The 21,594-nt window shown below is 34.4% G+C and overlaps 1 protein-coding gene across 1 annotated transcript; it reads right to left on the bottom strand.

Annotated features, from left to right (window-relative positions):
- Positions 1–10,543: 10,543 nt before the first annotated feature.
- LOC131049998 (protein kinase PINOID 2) lies at positions 10,544–13,255 on the bottom strand. Its single transcript, XM_057984121.2, has 2 exons — positions 12,052–13,255; positions 10,544–11,436 (listed from the first exon to the last, which is right to left on the bottom strand). The coding sequence occupies exons 1-2, from the start codon at positions 12,675–12,677 to the stop codon at positions 10,629–10,631; spliced, it is 1,434 nt and encodes a 477-aa protein (XP_057840104.2). The 5' UTR covers positions 12,678–13,255; the 3' UTR covers positions 10,544–10,628.
- Positions 13,256–21,594: the final 8,339 nt, after the last annotated feature.

Genomic DNA, 21,594 nt, shown 5'->3' with positions numbered 1-21,594 from the left:
TTTCTTTTTCTCCGCTGCCTTGTCTTCTTCTTCCTTCTTCTTTTTCTCTGCTTCCTTCTTCTTTTCTTGTTCCTTGTCTTCCTCTTCTTTCTTTTTCCTCTCAGCTTCCTTCCTCTTCTCCTCTTCTTTCTCTTCCTCTTCCTTCTTCTTCTTTTCTTCTTCCTTTCACTTTTCCTTTTCTTTATCTTCCTCCTCCTTCTTCTTCTTTTCCTCTTCCTTCTTCTTCTTCTTTTCTTCCTTATCCTCTTCCTCTTTCTTTTTCCTCTCATCTTCTTGCTTCTTTTTCTCTTCATCTTTTCTTTTCTCCTCTTCCTCTTTTCTCTTCTCTTCCTCTTTCCGCTTTTTCTCATCTTCATCCCTCTTCTTCTTCTCTGCCTGTTTCTTAGCTACTTCCTGTCTGTCCTCGGCTTGCTCACTGCCCCGTTCGGCCTGTTGCACCTGTCCTGTTCCCTCAAAAGGTATGTCCTAAGTGATATCTTCTATGTCTAGGGCATCGACATCAATAGTGTTGATTGGTTCTTCAACTGGGTTTCCTTCTTCATCAAAAACTTCATTCGGTTTGGATATAACCGGTTCTTTTTCTGCTTTTAGGTTGGCCATACGTGCTTTGTGAGCATGGATAGCATGATCCATATACTGACGAGTGTCTTTTTCAACATCATCAACTCTTCCCTCTAATAGCCAGAGTCTTCTTCTCCTTGTGAAGAAGAGTCCTTTATTTTGGTCCAAAACATCAAATAATTCTGAGTTTGAGAGGTTGGGAAAGTACTGTGCAAAGACTTTCTCCCTAATCTCCTATTCTTTTTCTATGGTAATGCGCCATTTATTATCTAATGCCTTATATAAGGAATCCGGTGTCTGAGATTTAATCTTTGATGGCGACCGGTCATTCTTACACAAATAAATAATAATCTCCAGTAGTACTTCTTCTTTCTCCTCATCACTAAAATCATCATAATAATCTACTAAGTCATGAAGTAATTTTCTCCTAGTATTCTTTATTGTTCTTTGACAATGTGTCAAAGGTTTATATGAGGAGATATCAATATTTACCAGTGCAGACGTTGCCTGTTCATTCTTCTTCATCTTCTTCGTCTGTCTGGCCTTCTGTGGCATCTCCTCAGACTCAGTCTCTTTAGAGTCTAGTTCATTTGACTTAGTCTTCCTTTTTCTTTCAAAGACTTTTGCCGGTGCCACTTTTGGTTTCTTCTTTGCAGGTGACCTCTTGGTCACTCTTAGAGTTGCAGTAGTAGCCGGTGCCGATGCTACAGGCACTGCCTTTGCCTTCTTTGCTGCCGGTTCTTTTCCTTTCTTAACAGAGGGTTCCTCGACCGATGCAATCCTTTCCAGATAGGTTCCGGTCCTCTTTTCCTTAGGATCAAGAGGTGAGGCAATAAGGGTTGAGGCATACCCTTCCAGCATATCGTACATCACCTCATAGCCCATTGGCTCCACTTCTTCCATTCTAGGCTCAACAGCCTCCATTAAGCATTTGTCCACTTGGATGGTGAAATAGATGTCATCTTCATATTTCTTGACGATGTCACCTGAGATCCTCATCCTTTGACTCATTTTCCATCTGAACTCATCAAAATACTTGTTCAGCACATCAGGGTAACCAGTTCTGATTGCTTGAATGCTTTCCTTGATCTACTTGGTTACTGGTTGGTTAGGAGACCACTGGACATCTCCTACTCCAAGAAATTAGCCTTGGAAATATAAGAACAACCCAACCAATAGTTGTCCGAACTTGAATCTCAGTGCATTATCCTGTTTGATCGACTTCAGATTAGACAGGAGTTGCCTCTGCATACCGGTGCACAGGTCAAATGATGCATCCTCTTTAATCATCTAGTAAGCGACATTTACCGCTGCAACAGATACAAAGTTAATTCTGCTGGCAGAGAATGTTCGGTAGCCTATCACCATGCAGGCATACTTAACTAGATCATCCTTGATGGAGTTGACTGTCATGCCTCGTGAATCACTCATTGAACCGGTGAGCCTTGACATTTTCGTTTTTCTTATTGTCCTTAGGGCTGGCACTTCCCCTGTATTACAGAAATCGGTGACTGCATGAATTGCCTATGGCATGATATCATGCGTCCTCTCTAGGTACATCTTGTCACAATGGACTCTACTCAAAATGATCCTAATATGATCCTCTGTAAAGTCAAGTCTTCCAGAAAGTATACAACATTATGGAGTTTCTTCTTCTCTAAAATACTATATTCTAGTTTGATTTTCTTATCCTTTCCACAAAACAGAACTAGTTGGGAGTGGATGGCTAGAGACCCTAGGTCTTCAATCTTGCAATCAATATAGTAAAAAATTCCCTCTTCTACTATCACTCCAGCCAGAACTTGTGATAGGGCATTATACTTTGACTTCCTTTGAATGAAACTTTTAGACTCAATGGATGCACTAGAACTGGTACGAGATGCGGAAGCCATTGTAGAATATTTTAAGAACTCGTGAAATACCTTTAAAACACGAATTTAGGGCTTTCTGATTCTCCTTCACTCCACACTCTGTCAGTTGCTGAATCACCGCTTTGTGTTCTCCACTTGACCGTTTGCAATTTGAATTTGAATCTCCTTCCCGATTTGTCAATTTCTTGAAATCTCAGCTCAAATCGCCTTTTCTTCGCTTTGCTCTTTGAAAAACTTTTTTTCGCTCAAAAACAGATAGTGAGAAATGATTTGAAAAATGCTTTTATACATGTCTCTCACCTACCGCCATTAATGCTCATCTATTAGGGTGTGAACCCTAATTTGCCTTTTTTACTGTTTCCGGTCTTCTGCCAAGCGATAGGTATCACATACCGGTTAAGGTCTTTTATCAGTGTAAACCGGGGGTTCGAAAACATTTTGCCGTTTGCTCCCCCTAAGCCTTTTGAAGCTTAGTTTGCCGGTTCTGATATTTCCACACTAGGTGCAGAAACCGGTTCCTCTTCCAATATTGTTGGTTTCTTCCTCTAGGTTTTGTTCATGACTGCTTGAACTATTTCAACATCAATTTCTCCTTCCGGAGTGACCAGTATATCATCAGATACACTCTTTTTGCTTCTGCAGAATCTTGCCGCATGATCCGGTTTGTTGCAATGATAGCAAATCATTCCAGGTGCTCTCCAAGGTCCATTGTTCATGTTTCCATTCTTCCTTCTGCATGTAGCAGCAGTGTGACCATGACCATGACAAATCCAATAGTTTTCTCTCCATCTGATTGTCGCTTGATGGCCACCGCTTCTTGGTTGATGATTGAAGACATTAAACCGGTTGTGGTTCCGGTTCACAAAAGGTTTAGGACCAACTCCTTAGGTCCTTTGAGGATATCTTCTAGTGTTATTCATCACAGACCTGCATTCAAATGCTCTATGCCCAAACTTGTTGCATGCATAACAATAACCGTTGAACTTATTGGATCTAGGTACATTGTTAATAAAGTAAGGAAAATTATTGTAGGCTTTGGTCCTACATACATTGGCAGTGTGTCCTTCTTTAAGACAGTTAAAGCAAACAGGTTTGAATTTTTGCTTACCTTTTCCTTTGAATGCCGGTTGCTTCTTTGATGCTTCAAAATTTGTTCCTGAGAATTCTCCTTCCTCATGACCAGAGAAACCAAGTCCATTGGTATTCTTTGCCGGTCTAGATGACTAAAGCTTTTTCTCTAGCTTAACAGTGCTCTTGTTGAACTTAGCAAGTATTTCCTTTGACTCAGAGAGTTCTTTGGAAATAGCAGTATTTGTCTCCATTAGGCTTGCATTCAGAGATGGCTATGTTCAGTTAATCTTGTACTCCTTCTTTTTCCATTATGCTCTCATGAAGGTGAGCAGTCAGTGCACTAATCTCTTGTTTCAACTTGGAGATCTCATGATCTCTGTCCTTCACCAAATCTTTAGCTTTCCTCCGGTTCTGAAGCTCTTGACTAAACCGAATAGTCAGTCCTTCCAACTCCTTTCTCAGATTGGATTTTGAATCATTCAGCTTATTTACTTTTGCTATCATGTCTTCCATATCTGCTTCATCTGCAGAACTATTTTCAGATAGCTCCATCAGCTTTTCCGCATGTTCTCTCCTTTTTGCTTGAGATGCCTTGTATTTGACCATAAGATCATCATAGGCTTGCTTAGACCGAGTCAGCCGTTGAGTAAGTTCCCTCAAGGTGTATTCCCCCATATCTCTTTCCAAGTGGTTAAACTTATAGAAAGGTAGGCTCTGATACCAATTAATGAATACTAAGAGGGGGGGTGAATTAGTATGCTAAAAAACACTGCACTAAAACACTTAAATAGTTTGAAGATAAACTGGTAAAACAGTTTAACAGACAGACCAGTTATCACAAATGCAAACCAAAATGCAAATAAAGCGTTCACCCACAAAAGCAATACAACCATAACACAAGATATTTGATGTGGAAACCCAAATGGGAAAAACCATGGTGAGATGGAACTCACAAGTCACTATCTGCAGAATAGAAACCGAACCGGTTAAGGTAAGACTAGTTAAGATCTTACAATGTTCTTCACCAGAACAGATCCTATTAGGAATCTCAATCTCTGTTAGGAGATAAGTTCGATCAAGGACTACCTTGCTAGAGGATTTTAGATTCACATAGGCGAACCACCTTGTTAGAGGATTTTACAAAAGGCTTTTGGGCCTACCTGGTTAAGGGCTACAAACTTTTCAAAGATGTGAGTAATCAACAAGTGTTTGATCTATCTAATAGCACAAACTTCTTGGTTAGATCCTTGATAGCTCGTTCTTAATGCACTCCTGCATTACTTCAGTCTTCTACAAATTCATATTCTTTTCAACTCCTCAACCACCTTAAACCCTAGTCACAACATAAACCCTTTCAACAATTTTTGTAAAACCCTAGACATGATGTCCTTTTAAAGGAGTCTGATTTCATGTCGGTCCAATAAGATTACATTTCAATTTCCTAGGTTCAATGAATCTAGACATACTCAGTAACATGACACAAGAAGCACCGCCAGTGTGTCGGCACCGTCAAACAATCGGTGGATTGGTAACTCATCACAAAATGCTGGTTGGTAACTCAAGATAGAGTATTACTGGTTCATACAAAATGTCGGTTGCCGGTTTGACAAAAATGAAGACTGGTAAGAATGTGTTATGCCACTTTGCTCCCTCGTACCGCTTGAGATCTACGAATCGCTTGGGGTCAACATGCCGCTTCAGATTGGGAAACACATTCTGCAAAATCACCAATAGTCTAAAGACTAGAATACAACATACCGGTTGGAACTGAAACGGGTTGAGCTCTAGCTCATACATATAAAGGGGATCTCAATGCAAGCGTGTGTCCATCAATGACAATCACAACATAAACATCAAAAATGCCAACATACCTTAGATATGATGTCAATGTTATTGATAAAGCTATGATATTGCAACGTTGTCTTATGAATATGGATGTGAAAGGGACGATATCACACCACTCATATATGAGTAGAGTGTGATGCTACAATTTTCTTTCACCTATTTGTTTACTCTATATTTATATACATGTTGCATACAGACGTTTGGTGTTATGCGGGATGCAGGTACCAGGCATTGACTCCACCTGGTCTCACAGGTCTGAGCATGCCTTTAATCCCAATGGCAGTTGATCAGAGGTGACATAAGTTCCTATCACACTTGAAATCTAGTTGGTGTCTTGTTAGTTGTAGTGTTTAGCTTAAGTTGCCTTGTTAGGTGTTATGTGGTTTAAGTATGTTGTATTTTATTTAATGGTTGAGTTGGTTGATTTTATAAGTTGTGGTGATTAATTAATTATGTTGCATAGCCCTTTTGTGTGTGTGTGTCTATATATAAATAATAATGTTATTTAATTATCTATGTACATATTTATGAATTTAATTATTTATTGGTATTTTATGATTTATTAGGGAGTTGTAATTAGCAATTATTATTATTATATTTTTATTTTAATTATTGATTGGGTTGATCGGGTGTTCGAATAGAATTTGCCATTTTGATTTGTTGTGTGAGTGGAAATGATGGATTTTTGAGTCTTGCATATATTTTTGGTCTTTTGGGGGAAGTTTATGAAAGTTTTTCTAGAGAATTTGCATGGTAATAGTTTTTGAAGCTCTGGTTTTCGAAAGAAGAAATTGTGAAATGATGTATTGAAGGTCTGCATGTTGGATTCAAAGGTTGTTTGCTTGATCTTGTATTGAAGAATCTTTCCCTGTGCGTGCTTGAGTGTGTCATTGAGGAGTTTGCTTGGATTGTTTAGTGGCTGTGTATGCACTGGAGAAAGATAGGTTTTTTTTGTGTGGATTGTTTGTGCGGCAGTCTGATCATGAGAACATCACTTTCTCAAGTTCTTTAACCAATCCTTCCTTAATCTAGGTTGGTGGATTTTTTTATCTTCTCGTGTTTGTGCATTTTTGCTTCAAATTTGTATAAAGACTGTCTACTATGTGTATGAATGATATTTCTTAAGGCTTTGGAAATTTTTTTGGGTCTTGGTCTTGCATTTCGATGATTTGATGAATAGAGTGCTTCTTTCTCATTTCCTTTTTGAAGCTATTTCGATAACTAGTGGATTGAAATTTTGATTTCATGTTTGTTAAATTACTTGTCTGGATGGTAATCACCCTCTTTTTAATTGGGTCGATGTCATATTTTGCACTTTGGGCCTTTCCAGAGTTTGTTTAGTTGTTTTAAGTCTTTCCCTATCGTATTTTACTCTTTGCTACATATGCGACATAGTATTTAGCATATGCACTAAAATAAGTTATATATGCGGTATAGTATTTAATGTATGCACAATTTTGTGTCTCAAATGCACAAATGTGCGTCTTAAATGCACAATTTTGTGTCTTGGATGCACTAAAAGAATGTGCAAATGCGCTAGTTTAAGTAGTAAAAGCGCTAAAAGAATCAGTAAATGCGCTAAAAGAATTAACAAATGTGCTATTTTGTATTTTTTATATTGTTGGGTTAATTTTTGGAGTCTATGTCATGCTAGGTCAAACCAAAGGCTTGTAAAGGTTCTTTGACTTTCGGTTGTGTTTCTTTTTTAGTGATTGAATTGTCAGATTTTGATTATTTTGGGCAATTTCCTATCTCTTCTAAGTATTCGTTCACTTAGGCTTAATAGTTTTACAACAAGAATCAAATTTCTTGAAGTTGCCATTTATAGACATGAAACCATAGATTGTAAATAATAAATTAAAAAAAATTCATACTACTGCTGGTGACTTATTATTTAATATATGAGAATTTATGAAGGATAATTTCATTTGAATGTTAAGATGGTCTTATAAACTTGAAAAAACCAACAACAATCTTGTTTAGCTTGAATGTAGCAATAAAACTTGCAATATTTTATTATTATAAGATAAATTATCATTTTATCTAAATTTTAAAAAGACTCCAAACTAGTGGACCAAATATGATTAGAGTATGATAAAATTTTAAATTTACCAAAGGTATATTTTAAAGATTTTTTTAATTGATCTCATTTGTTAACAAATGTTATTGTAATCACATATTTTTTATGGGCCCCATGAAGCCACCTGGGTGTGATTAATACAATAACTTCCATTTTATGATTTTTTTAAAATATGAATAAATAAATAAAAAATGTGTAGTGTTACATAAACTAGACTAATAGTATGAAATTTAATATAATAATTTCTATTTTATGATTTTTTAAAATATAAAAATATAAATAAAAAATGTGTAATGTTGCATAAACTAGACCAATAATATGAATTTAAAATCATGAGGCAAGATCTATTACTTATTTGAGATGTCTTCAAATTGTAACGAGTTATTTTGTTTGAGGATTTCTCAACCAACATAAGTGCAATTTACAATGGTTAAATTATAGATCAACAAACTCTTATTTTTGTAAAGTGATATGCTTTATTTGGATCCTAATAAAATCCATATACACCTCTATACATGATGGTTTCAGCTTCATTTGAGACATTGTAGAAATATTATATGATATAGCACAATGAAGAAAATATAAGGGTAAAGATATATGTATGTAGTATGTGATGATCTTGACACTATTTATTTATTTATCCTAACGCTTACAATGTTAGGGACAATCATTTACTTTTTAAAACATCTAAATCTTCTATTCTTAATAGATCCAAAAAAAATTAAATTTATCCAACAGAAAAAGATAAAATATATAAATTTTATAAACGTTATTAAAGCTCTTTGAAATTTTTCCTTCAAAATGATATTTAACATAAGAAAAATCAATCAATACTCACTACTAGAAAAACAAGTTATATATAACATATACATATAAATATATATAATGATTACATTGTCCTTATAAGACATATAGTGATTGCAATGTCCCACATAATTTGAATAGATATATAAAATAAATAAAATATTCGCAACCTAAAAATGAATGAGTAGAGTTTAATGCTTCCTAGGTTTATGATGAAATGTCTCACACAATTTAAACAAAAATACAATACATAGAATATTCACAACCTAAAAATGAATGAGTAGAGCTTAATACTTCCTAAGTTTATGATGAAATGTCCCACAAATTTGAACAAAAATAAAATAAATAGAATATTAAATTAACAACCTAAAATGAATGAATAAAGCTTAATACTTCCCAAGTTTATGATGAAATATCTCACATAATTTGAACAAAGATACAATAAATAAAATATTCGCAACCTAAAAATGAATGAGTAGAGCTTAATACTTCCTAAGTTTATGATGAAATGTCCCACATAATTTGAACAAAGATACAATAAATAAAATATTCATAACTTAAACAAGAATGAGTAGAGCTCAATACTTCTTAAGTTTATGATGAAATGTCCCACATAATTTGAACAAAGATACGATAATTAGAATATTCACAAAATAATTCTTTAAATTTCTTTCAAATGATGGAGGAAGAAAGTTTATGATGCAAATGTCCCACAAAATTTGAACAAAAATAAAATAAATAGAATATTAAATTAACAACATAAAAATGAATGAATAGAGCTTAATACTTCCCAAGTTTATGATGAAATATTCCACATAATTCGAACAAATATACAATAAATAAAATATTTGCAACCTAAAAATGAATGAGTAGAGCTCAATACTTCTTAAGTTTATGATGAAATGTCCCACACAATTTGAACAAAGATACAATAAATAGAATATTCACGACCTAAAATTGATTGAATAGAATTTAATACTTGAAATGTTTCACATAATTTGACAAAAACACAATAAATAAAATATTCACAATGAAAAAATAAATAAATAAAATTCAATAATTCTTTAAATTTCTTTCAAATTTCTTTCAAATGATGGAGGAAGAAAGGTTGGTAAATTCACCATCAGGGTTTGGAACCTAACCTTAAAGTTAGGTATAAGAAGAATATTGGTTGGAGTAAAATCCCCATACAACTTTATATGACATCTAACATTCTATTGTTGCATGATTATGGCTCTCTTATCTAACATTCCATTGTTGCATGATTATGATGAACACATCGACATTGTTTTGGTATCCACCAAAGGCGATGGAATTGATTACGAAACATACAATTCATTGCATTTGTCCCCAATTATCATGTATTGTTTTATTCAACATTTAATCAATAACACAAGAAAGTTAGTTAAATACCAAGCTTGACGAATTTCCTGTTACATATAAAAAACAAAGCAAACGGAAAGTTGTTTTGTTTTATAAGAAATGCCATTTTTGGCCAATATCAATTAGCCAAAATTCTTCCCATTTTAAGCTGCTAGCGCGGAGTTGACCGGATTGCTTTATGTGAGTCACGTGCATGGATACGTTAATACTCAATTAACAAACGACAAAGATAATGTTTGTTAAACATGATTAACATTTCACACATAATCATATCAGGTTTTCCAAAATTCATATATTAGATCATAGTTGTTTTTGGATAGTCTTTGGTTTAAACACTTTCTTGGTGAAGTGACCATCAAGGATTCAAATTCCTTCTGGGTTATTGTGCTCGCAAGTTCTGTGCCTTTGCTGGACCATTGTGCTCGCAAGCCCTTGTGCCTACATTGTGCTCACCGATTTGAATAAATGAAGTGTGGGGATGAGAGCAAGTCTTTGTGCCTTTGCTGGTCCATTGTGCTCACAAGCCCTTGTGCCTTTGCTGGGCCATTGTGCTCGCAAGCCCTTGTGCCTCCATTGTGCTAGCCGATTTGAACAAATGAAGTGTGGGGATGAGAGCAAGTCCTTGTGCCTTTGCTGGGCCATTGTGCTCGCAAGCCCTTGTGCCTTTGCTGAGCCATTGTGCTCGCTGATTTGAACAAATGAAGTGTGGGGATGAGGTGCTTAATCTGATAGGGATAGTAAATACCTGACACTTTACATTGAGAATTATTATGATGATTACTTTTTTACTTTACAGAATTAATCTGATATTTTATCAATCTTTTTAGATCAGATGAAATCACATTTTGAATAATAGAAATATCATAGAATTTGATCCATTGACAATAAAAAATATAAATTTACACGATAGAATCTAGAAAAATACGGATGAAACAAGTGAACTTCAAATTATGATAGTAAATACACATTGATAATTATTCTTATGATTACTTTACATAACTTGATGTTTTTGATCAGAAATAATCAAAATGTGAAGGCAATTGTTGTTGTTGGTAAGTATGTGGGTTCTTCTTAGCTAGTAGAAGGCTTCTCACATGTAGTGCAGGAACTTCTGGAGGGGGCATGGAGCGAATAAGAGCCCAATTAATTCCTTTAAAGAAAGGATGTCTTTTTATATCGGCAGCCCCGCGACTCGAACCCAGGCGGTAGCGGGGATCCCTAACCAGCAATTTCTTTATAATATCTGTTGCCATATACCAGGAATCGATATCCGATTGAGCTTTCAGATGTGGGAACCTGAGGGGCTGACTTAGGATGTTTACAAGTGTCATCTCGTTATTGGCTCCTTTGAATGGAGTTGTGCCATAGATAAGCTCGTAGATGAATATTCCCAAGGTGTACCAATCTACAGCACTGCCATGGCCTTGGCCTGAGATTATTTCTGGGGCTAAATATTCATGCGTCCCAACGAAGGATTTTGAACGAGCTTCATTGGGCTCTGCTACAAGTTCTACTTGGTTTTGTTCTTGGCTTTTTCTTTTGCTTTTGCTCTTTTGGAGTGCTGTAGATTGGTAGAAACAGGAGATCACGGGTTCGATACTGCTGCATGTCGATGGAGTACTGGGGAAAGATGTTGGATATGTACTATGACAAGTGTTTTGTAAGGAGAGAAATGCGTCACATTTGAGAGACAGATCGAAGTCAGAGAGCATTATATGACCATCTTCTCTTACAAGAATATTTTCTGGTTTCAGATCTCTGTATATCACTCCCATCATATGGAGGTATTCCAGTGCTACCACAACTTCCGCTGTATAAAACCTGAAATTACAGTGAAAACACAATTAACCTCTGGTAAGATAGAAATATATTAAATTGATAGTTGATCCTTGAAATCAAATAATGATAGTATAATTGGTAATCGTATACAACTAAAAAAATATATGGATTTTTTAAGTAAAAGTGATCATATAATGGAGTACTAGTTTAAGAATAAAGAGATGAAATCAAATTTTGTATCTTGTACTCTTGGATTTTTTTAACACGTTATCCGCATCCACTATCTGTGTTCAATATCGAAATTTCATTAGTTTAGAGTTTGGGAGCAATGGGACTTCGGATTTAAGTACTGTAAAGGTGATTTGTTTGTCAATCCAGTCTCAAAAAAGTAATTGAGAAAAAAAAAAATATTGCATGATTCGCATTAATGCTATTTATGGTACGAGATTTCTGGAAAGGAAGGTTTTAACGTGATAAAAGTAACAGTTTTATAATTTTAGGATTATATTCAGTGATTTATGAACTGCGAAATATGAATTAAAAAAATATACACGATTAAGTCCACAAACAATCTTTTGAATACTAGATAAATCATGCCAACTGGTATATATATATCTATATTTACTTAGCTAAATAATAAATATGAGCATATTGTACCTTGCAGCTTTTAAGCTGAAGCGCCTAAGATGCTGGCGTTGGCGCAGGGAATGCAAATCTCCACCAGGACAGAACTCCATGACCAGGCAGGAATAATGAGAGGCATCAAAATGGGCATAAAGAGTTGGCAAAAAAGGGTGATCTAACATAGACAAGATCTGTTTCTCCATCTCAGCTCTCTGCAGTTTATCTCTGTAAGCCAATGCAGCCTTATCCACCACCTTCATTGCATAAAGACCTCCACCACATGACGGACTGCTATCAGTACCATCACTTCTCAGCTGGCACAAATACACATTTCCAATGTCTCCACTACCTAGCCTAGCCAAGAGCTTGAAGTGATTTATCCCAATACTTCCATCTTTAGATCTCAGGCTTCTGATAGCCTCCCAAGCTGCATTATTGGCCTTGTGAGGCTTATTTATACTGCCATAATCAGATATGGAATTAATGTCACAGCTTATACTGCTTCTAGCACTGCAATATCCTGCCCCATTGAAAGAACCCCCAGAAGGACAACTGAAACTAACAGAACTTATATCACTCACAGAGCTATGGGCAGAATTCAATGTAACAGAGGAGCAGGAAGTAGTGCTCATATGATCAAACTCCACATTGGTAGCCATGAATTCTACTTTCTTTCTCACCTACACATCTCCTGACATCTATATAAAATGCACTGAAAATCTAAACAGGAACAAATAATATTACTGGGCCTAATTTAAAAACAGAGAAAATCCAAGACTGCAGCAGCAACGGGAATCTGGGTCAACTTTAAAGTGGTTTAATCAAATATACTCTGAGAAAAAAGGCTGTGGGAATCAGAGAGAAATGAAAGAATAAAACCATGGGGGATTATGCTTATGCTGAAAAAGAGTGCTTGCCAGAAGTAACACCACAAAAAGGGCAAAGACAGGGCAGCTAAAGCAAAACTGCACCTTGCAATTTAAGCTTTGGGAAACCAGCATAGCTGTCTGGGGAGACAATGCCTGGCCATTATTCCTCCACCCTTTTCTTTTCTTTTTTCTCTCACTTCACACGGATCTTACAGCGCCTTCATTACTTTTCCAACCTCACAACTCCTGTGATTTCTCTAAATTCTAACTCACCACCATGGGGAATGTATGAATCACCATAAGTGCCAACGTATACTTATATTTTATCTACAAACGGTAAAATTAGAGCATATAGATTTCTCAGTGAACATCCAGCTATATGAGAATTAGGGGAAGTTCCAGGAACCTAACCATGATGATGTCATTTGTGTCGGTGAGTTAAAATGGTATTTTTGGGAGGGCAAGATGAAGATGAAGAGACTCGTTGGACGGCGCCGCTAAGTGGGCCATTTGAGCGTGACATGTTCCCTCACCCGTGACAATGCCAGGTTGCATATCTCACTCTACGTATATACGGTGAACTTTTTTTCGTATGCGTAATTATTCTGGGCATATACGATACGACATTTATTTGATTATTTTATTTAGATGTTGTCTACTGATATTGCGTTGTGTACGCCACGCCATTTGAAGCTTCGTGCCGGCCAAGCTTCCTTCTCACCATCCAAATGGAGTGCTCGACACTAAGAAAGGGGGATTTTTTATTTTTAAAAATTGCTTAAGCAGCTGTATTATCATTATTTAAGATTTAATGGGTGGATTTTAGGGTTTGTATGTTTGGACTTTTCTTAGTTCATTCAATAACAAAATATTATGAAATTTTAAGTCAACTGTCCAATTGATCTAGGAAATTCGTTAGTGTGTTCAAAGGTTGAAAGGGAGAATAAATGCCCTATGGCATTTAAAATTTATCCTCGATAAAAGAGCTGCCTTAAAATAAAAGGTTTGAAAAATTAAATTAATAAACAATGATCTTTAGTTACAATTCTAATTTATATATGCTATGACTTATGGTCATAAATGTTAAAATTAGCTCGAGTTAAAATAAAAGGTTTGAAAAATTAAATGAATAAATAATGATCTTTAGTTAGAATTCTAATGTAGATATGACTTATGGTCACAGATGATTTGTCAATGTGTAATACTTTTAGTTGTGTTTAGATAAAAGTTTTGTATTTTGTAATATTAATGTTGAGTACTTTGATAATTATGAAATCAATCATGTAGGTGTGAATACGATTTATTTACATAGATCTCATTTATGTAAATCTTTAGGTGTTCATCTTTAGTTAGTCTTCAATATCTAAGTTTTCTTCAACATAAGAATTAGGTTGGAGTTCTTAGCAGTTTACATGTGATGTAGATAGTGCCTCTCTTGTACCAAACCTCGTACGGATACCAAGTTAACAACTTTGTAAATAATTGAAGACAATAAACAAACATGCATTGGATGCCTTAGATGATTCAAAACAATGCAAGTAATATATTTTGTGCTCCTTAATAGTTGTGTAGGAAAGAATGTGTAATTGAAGTCTAGATTTAGGATGATAAATGATCTAGTTCTTCAAGTAATATTAATACCCTAGTTTAGGCACCCAAGAGCAACAAAAAACGAGCATGAAAATTCTTATGCTAGTTAAGTTCCCCAAGTCCAATCATAGTAATTATAGATGATCACATTCTTTATCACCATGCAGTATACAAAAAAGAATGTTTAAAACCTACATTACCTATAATATGCTCATGATAAGAATTTTCTTTGTATGTAGACTAATTTTTTTCACATCATAACACAAAAGTAGGAAGACATATGCGTAGTACATAAATACTTGTATATATATATGTACACACACACACACACACATGTACATATATATGTATATATGTCACTTAATAAACAAGTATACTCAAGCAATTATTAAAGGAATAATGTTAATCATCTTTAGAATTTTATATTCAACCAAGTCGCATAAACCTACAAATTAAAATTAAATAGGATGAGGAATACAGTAATTATTCAAAACATAAAATAGATCTCAAAACAAAATATTAAAAAAAAATTTACCACCATATTTTATTTAGTAGTGCAAAATATTTTATATAATTATAAATAATGGAATTTGCATCTTTTTATTATTTGATAGGCATTTGACATGATGATTTTATATTTGATGATGATTAATTTTGATGGGCCAATGTTTATCGATTTATATGTTATAGATGTATGATGCATGTTTATAATTTGAATGCGTTAATTTTTACATAAGATGATGATGATGATGATGATGATGATGATGATGATGATGTATGCTATTATGATTTGGATAGATAACAATATGAGTAACTTATATTAATTAGATGTGAAAGAGCTAAAAATAAATATAAACATGCAGTCTAGATATCATAATGAGAAAAGATAGGAGAATTTCATCTAACAACATAACAAGGAAGAAATTGTTATACCAAATCAAATAAATTGAATTGATTGTATTCATCAACATCATAAGAATGCATGAGAAATTATATGTACCTAGATGTCCTAAAGAAGGAAAGAAAATAATTTCACCTAAGAACATAATGAAGGAGAAATTGTCTCAAGCAAAAAATATTTTAATTGATAGCATAAATTAAATAAAGAGATATCTTTATTCTATATTCTTTTCTTTGAAAATAAAATATGAATTTGAAAAAAAGTATCCCTATGGAAATATATTTTAGATATTGGCTAAATGAGAACTTGGATGTCAAAGATTATTGGGAGAATATTTTGAATGTTAAATTAGCTAGTCTCTTTATCAATGATGAATGCTAGAAGGTTTCGTTTTGGCCAAGGATGAGATAAAATGTAAGCATTGACAATGTCTAGGCACTTAAAGTTTTTTCCACATTTTAGCATCCACATCTTTGTAAGGATTATGAGTGGTAAATGGTTTAATATTCTTAATTTTAGATGAAGAATTCCCAATGATCTTAGAGGAATCATTTACATTATTAGGTTGCAAAACATAAGACATATATCCCAAACTCTAATTTGTGATGTTATCCTACACATATACTAGTTCAAGGATCCCTTGTTCACGAAGGTTGAGATCATTTCCTCCATATTTTATATTTTTTACATATTCAAAAAGTGATGAGATATTCATTATTCTCAAAACAAGATACAAAGTATTGATAATTATTTGATGTATTTCTTGGCCTCATATGAGGTTGGCCATGAGATCATGGGGAAAGATGGACCTTTCTTATATATAATTTTTTTAATATCTCATATTGCTTGCAACCTTTATCATTAATATTAGTATTGGTATTATAGGTGAATAGGTAATGAATATGGGAGATAACTAGGTTCTTGGTAAAGGGGTGATTGTTTGGATTTAATATTTTGGAAGCATTGGTGATTGGACAACAATGAGATTTTTGATAGCGCCCTTCCAATGTCTTAGAATACTATTAAGGCTAGGAATCAATAAGAATGTGTACCTCCATACCTTCAAGAGGAAACTCAAGGTATTAGTGGAAAGTTAATGGAATATCATACATGACATCAATATATGGGTGGCCCGAGAGGATATTGTAGGGCAGGTAAAGATCACTGATATGCTATAATGTTGGCAAGAGTAGATGTCCCACATCAATTGGAAAGTGAATGGTTCCTTCTATTTCATGTTTTTCACTATCCCATGCTTTGTTGATGATCACCTATGAGTCCAATTGATTTTTAGTGTATCCTAGCTATTGTACCAATAGCAAAGTGTAAATGTTTAAACTAGGTCCATTGTCTATGAGCAACCCTTTGATCTTATGTTTCAAAATGAAGACCTCAAAATGTAGTGGAAAATTGTGAGTAGGTTTAATAGAGGGCATATAATTTTGATTTGATGAAAGAAAATTATTAGATTATAGGTTCCCACAAGTTATTAGAATTTTGAGGGATCAATTTTTCTTTGGAATCTCAACTCTTGCAAGACCATGTTCAACACATTCTTGTGAACTTTGGATATTTTTAGAAGCTCCAAGATTAATATTTTGTTAGAGTTATTCATGATGTTTAATAAGGTTGTATCAACCTTTAGGAATTAATATAGGAGGTCTTTGGATGATGATCTTACCATTCCTTTAATTAATATAACACAATTGGAAGGTTTATTTTTTATGGTGTTGGCTTGATCATTGGCTTGGTCAACATTGCCTATGAAAAAAAGAATTATATGAACATGAGGATTTATTCAATAATGCATGTTATTATTATGATTTTATTAATTTTTAATTTTATTTGAGGAAGCATATGATTGGTCAAACTTAAGAAAAGAGTCTTGGCATATCCCCATTTGTTTCTTCTATTTCAATGTCCCTACTATCAATTAAGTCTTCATAGTAGTTTTCTCATTTTATGAATTTGTTGATAGCATGGACTTTAATATTATGATAGTCACAGTATTAATTCTTTTAACCATGTAAAACTAGGTTTTTTTTTCATAAAATAGTTTGGTGTGTGGATAAGTTATTATGTTTTCTTTGATAAATTTTTGGAAGACTATTTCTAATGGTGAGTGGATAAACTACCATAGTTACATTTATACAGGTATAATCAATGAAGGAATCTATCTCATTTGAATGATCATAAAATAAAATATATATCTTCTATAAAGATTATTGGAGCATGCCATGATATGCAAGAGAAACTTGAACAAGCTCCTAGAGAGAGGTTTGAGATTTTGTATCCTACAACTACTTAATAAGATCATATAATCTTTGGTATCCTCGATAGAAAGACAAGAAGGTGGTGAAAGAAAATTATCCTATGGAGGAAGGGAAATAGGGATAGGACTAACTTAATTTTTGTTGTTGAGTGTTATATGTACATGATATTTTGCATGCTAATTGTGGCCCTATTTCCTACTCATCTTCTTCCTCCTCCAATTTGTGGATCTCTACATCCTCATTTATCTCCATGGGTGTTGGTGGTGGAGATCATTTGGTTTCTTATTTAGTTTTGGTTTCCTAGGGTTTTTGTGGTGTTCTACCCATCTTTGGTGTTTATATAGATGGAGTGGAAGAGGATGCACCTTCTATTGGTGTTGGTGAGGTTGTGTGCAATCTCCTCAACCTTTTGGATGTTATGGTGGTGGATGTGGTTGTGGTAGAAGTGGTGGTGGTGGATGGAGTGGGTGGGGCATTGATGGCTAGTGCTCTGGCTTGTCTTAGCCTGATGTAGCGCTATGCAAATCCCCTTGGAGGAATTTTGACTTCAGAAAAAAGTTTCTCCTTGTTATTCTCAACCTTCTCATAGGATTACATATTAATATAATTTGTGTTCAAGACCTCTTGATCTATTCCAAATTGTTGTGCATTGGGGTCCTTCTCACTACCTAGTAGCATCACAAGATAAGCATTCACCTCCTGCTTGGAAACTTCATTAGTAGCCCTGAAATCCATACCATTCTTGTCTCTACTACCTCCTATGTATTTTAGGTCAACATGTAAATATAGTTGTAATTATAATGCATATATAATGACCTAGGATCTATCCTAGAATGTTGGAAACATATGCAATATAGGCTTCAATGTAATTATCTGATATGTGTGATGTTCAAATTTGAGAGTGATGTTATGTGAGTTGCATTATAATAATTGTGAATTTTGATTAAAAGACCATATACAATGCGGGAGAGTGTTGTGAAGATTGATCAGATCATCTGCAAGATGAGTTCTTAGTTTGAAGGTATACAATTAAAATCTCTATATTCTAGTAGGATTGGTGTCTTAGTTGTTGCATTGGTGTTCATTAATTGGAAGATGGAATTAGTGTCGCCTGTAGGCTAGCTCTTATAAATGTAAAAGGGTATTGGTGCTTGTGGTAGGTTACTATCTACTCTATATTGAAAGTGATCTACTATTTTGTGAGGTTAGATTTAGGTAGTAGATCCAAGTATCTATTCTTTCTGTAGATTGGCTTTAGGTAGTAGATCCAAATTGATATTATCACTGTATTTTTTTCATTCTGGGATTCAATATAAATTTGGTGTTTATTATGTGGACGTGTACTTGTGCATTTATTATAATTGTATCTTTAAAGAAATATTACTGAGTGTCGCTTTGATGATTTGGGGTTTAGATTTGGAGAAGTTTTAATGGCACTTAATGTTTAATTAAGTTGATTTTGGTATATACTAATTCACCTTGCTCCTCAGTATATTGTGTGTCCTATTTTTAAAATTTTATGAGGAAAAGGATAACCCAAAATACTAAAAATATAAGATGATAACCTATAGGTTTTAACTTGCAAAGAGGATAAGAGAAAATAGAATCCTAAGGAAATAAGGGAATGCATTTTTCTCATTATCTTATTTTGATTGAATAGTAAGAAATAACTTACACATGTCAACTTGATATAAAATGTGAAAAAATTAATTACACCAATATTTATTAGGGTCTTATGGTGGTAATACATAGATTCAACCATCTAATCCATGAAATGAATATTAGTGACACTTTAATAGTTAGCCACATCCACTAAAATACTACTAAACATGGTAAAATTTAAAGTTCATAAAATATAGGCTCACCAATGACAAGAATACATTACTAATTCTACTAGTAATTCTTAGAAAATTAATTATCAATAGTTATAATTAGATTAAATCAGGACAGGCTCAAACCATTACATAGCCGCTACTCGCTACTACGCGAAGAAACCAAGGGACTCATGAGGAGCGAGACCCCAAAAATAGAGTAGAACAAAACCTAGAAGACACCTAGAACTAAACACCACAAAACCCAACAACTAGACTAGAATAAACAAACAAGCAAAATAAAAAATAACAAACACACCCCCACTGAAGACATAAAACATCTTAGTTTTGCAATATTGGTTCATTGTTTTCAATTTCTTAGAGGAGAGTCTCTTGTTCAAACCTTTACCAGATAAAATAGTAGGAGACTCTGGGGTAGCTTTAACCCTAGACACTGACAACTCTAAACCATTAGCAAGGGAGGAATCCAAATGATGATTCTTTCTTACCTGTCTCCTATTAGTTTCTTCTTGAATGGCTTATAGAGTTGCAAAATTATTCATGGACATTTCATTATTCAGAGCATTCATTTCTTCCATTTTTCTTTTTAGGGACACTTGGTTGTCTTGTAGAACCTTAATTGCCTTCATTGTCACCTTCTTATCCTCCTTCTAGTCCAACTTATCACAAATCCCCTTCAATTCCTCCTCCATTCCTTCCCACCTTTCAATAATTTTAGCTAAATCATTGGTTGCTTCCTAAACCTTTTGGTTCTTATTGTCTGTTGCCTTGTTAGAAGATCTAGATTCCGCTTCGTCAAGGGTTTCTAGTCTATTAATTTTTTTCCTCCACATTTAGTTACTTTAGCAACAAATTATAGCTTCGTATTTGGTGTAGCCGTCACAAAGTTCATTAACTTTATCCACAACAACAAGGAAGTCCCATTTCCTTGACAATTTTGCAGGTAAAGGGGAACCAAAGAGGGGGGGGGGGCGGGCTAGAAGGAGTGGCAACATTATCAACAAGGTTATTTGGGGTCCACATGGACCCAATAGACCATGAGGAAGTAGAGTGCTCAGAATCATTCTCCTATGGGCTGGGGGGCTTTCTTAGATTTGGCCATCTTTCTAGGGTTAACTTGGGTAGGATTCCTTTTGGGTTTAGGAGTGGAAATTGCATAGTTACTATTCAAGTTATATGACAACTCAACACATATAGTGGGACCAAAGGGATTACAAGCCGACCCACAAGTGATGGTTAAATTCAGGTGGAAATTATAAAGATGCAGAATAAGTCCCTAATGCAGGGGAAGGACATATTTCATTTTGGCAACAACTATAGATTGGGATATAGATGAAAAAAATTCAATAAGATAAATTTATCTTCACACCATAACTCAAATGGTTGAGCATGGGGAAAAGATGAGAATGAAATCATTTAAATATCTGATCCAATGTGATGAATTTCATGAGAAGTAGCATGAACTCTTTCAAACCCTAGGCAATTCATTTATGTTCTCCCTCAGCTTCAGGAACCTCTTGAAATCCTGCTTGTAATTACCCTTAGGTTTCTTTTGAAAGGTCGTGCCCTCCACCACCAAACCCATAGCAACTGCAATCTTTTCGATAGACACTATAAATTTAACCCCATCCACTTGAAATTCTTCCTCATCCCAAGATTGGGAAAACTTCTCAATAGAGAAGGGTTGAATCCCTTCATTCCTTCAACATATGTCATCAGGTTTCCCTTCACCACCTTTTTCCATAGAACACCATTTTATTTAAAATTATTGCATTTATCTATATCAGTTTGAATAAGATCTCAACCCATGGTTTCCACAGTAGAGCCAAAAATAGGGACCAAAAAGGGGTTGCTAAAACCAGCTATGAGGGAAACACAAGAAAGGTGGTCTTAAAAGAAGCATAGCTATCACTAGATTTAACAAGGAAAATCCATATCAATAATTGATAAAAGTACAATGTGGCCAGGATAATGAAGGAAAAAACAATTTAAAAATATTTAGTTCTTGAATTGGGATTAATATCTTCAAGAATCATGGCACAAATATCTTTAGGTAACTCATCCTACATCATCTAAATTTTAAGCCCCTCAAGAAAATGACTAATGTTTGC

This window comes from Cryptomeria japonica, chromosome 9, assembly GCF_030272615.1.
Source record: "Cryptomeria japonica chromosome 9, Sugi_1.0, whole genome shotgun sequence".
In the NCBI taxonomy this organism is placed as follows: domain Eukaryota; kingdom Viridiplantae; phylum Streptophyta; class Pinopsida; order Cupressales; family Cupressaceae; genus Cryptomeria; species Cryptomeria japonica.
Note: the sequence above shows the minus strand (reverse complement) of the source record. Positions and strands in the feature narration are given on the sequence as shown.

Excerpts from the sequence above, each read along its gene's own strand:
- LOC131049998 (XM_057984121.2), bottom strand. The coding sequence starts at position 12,677 with ATGGCTACCAATGTGGAGTTTGATCATATGAGCACTACTTCCTGCTCC. Across the intron at positions 11,437-12,051 it reads TTCAGCTTAAAAGCTGCAAG|GTTTTATACAGCGGAAGTTG; the intron begins GTACAATATGCT and ends CTGTAATTTCAG.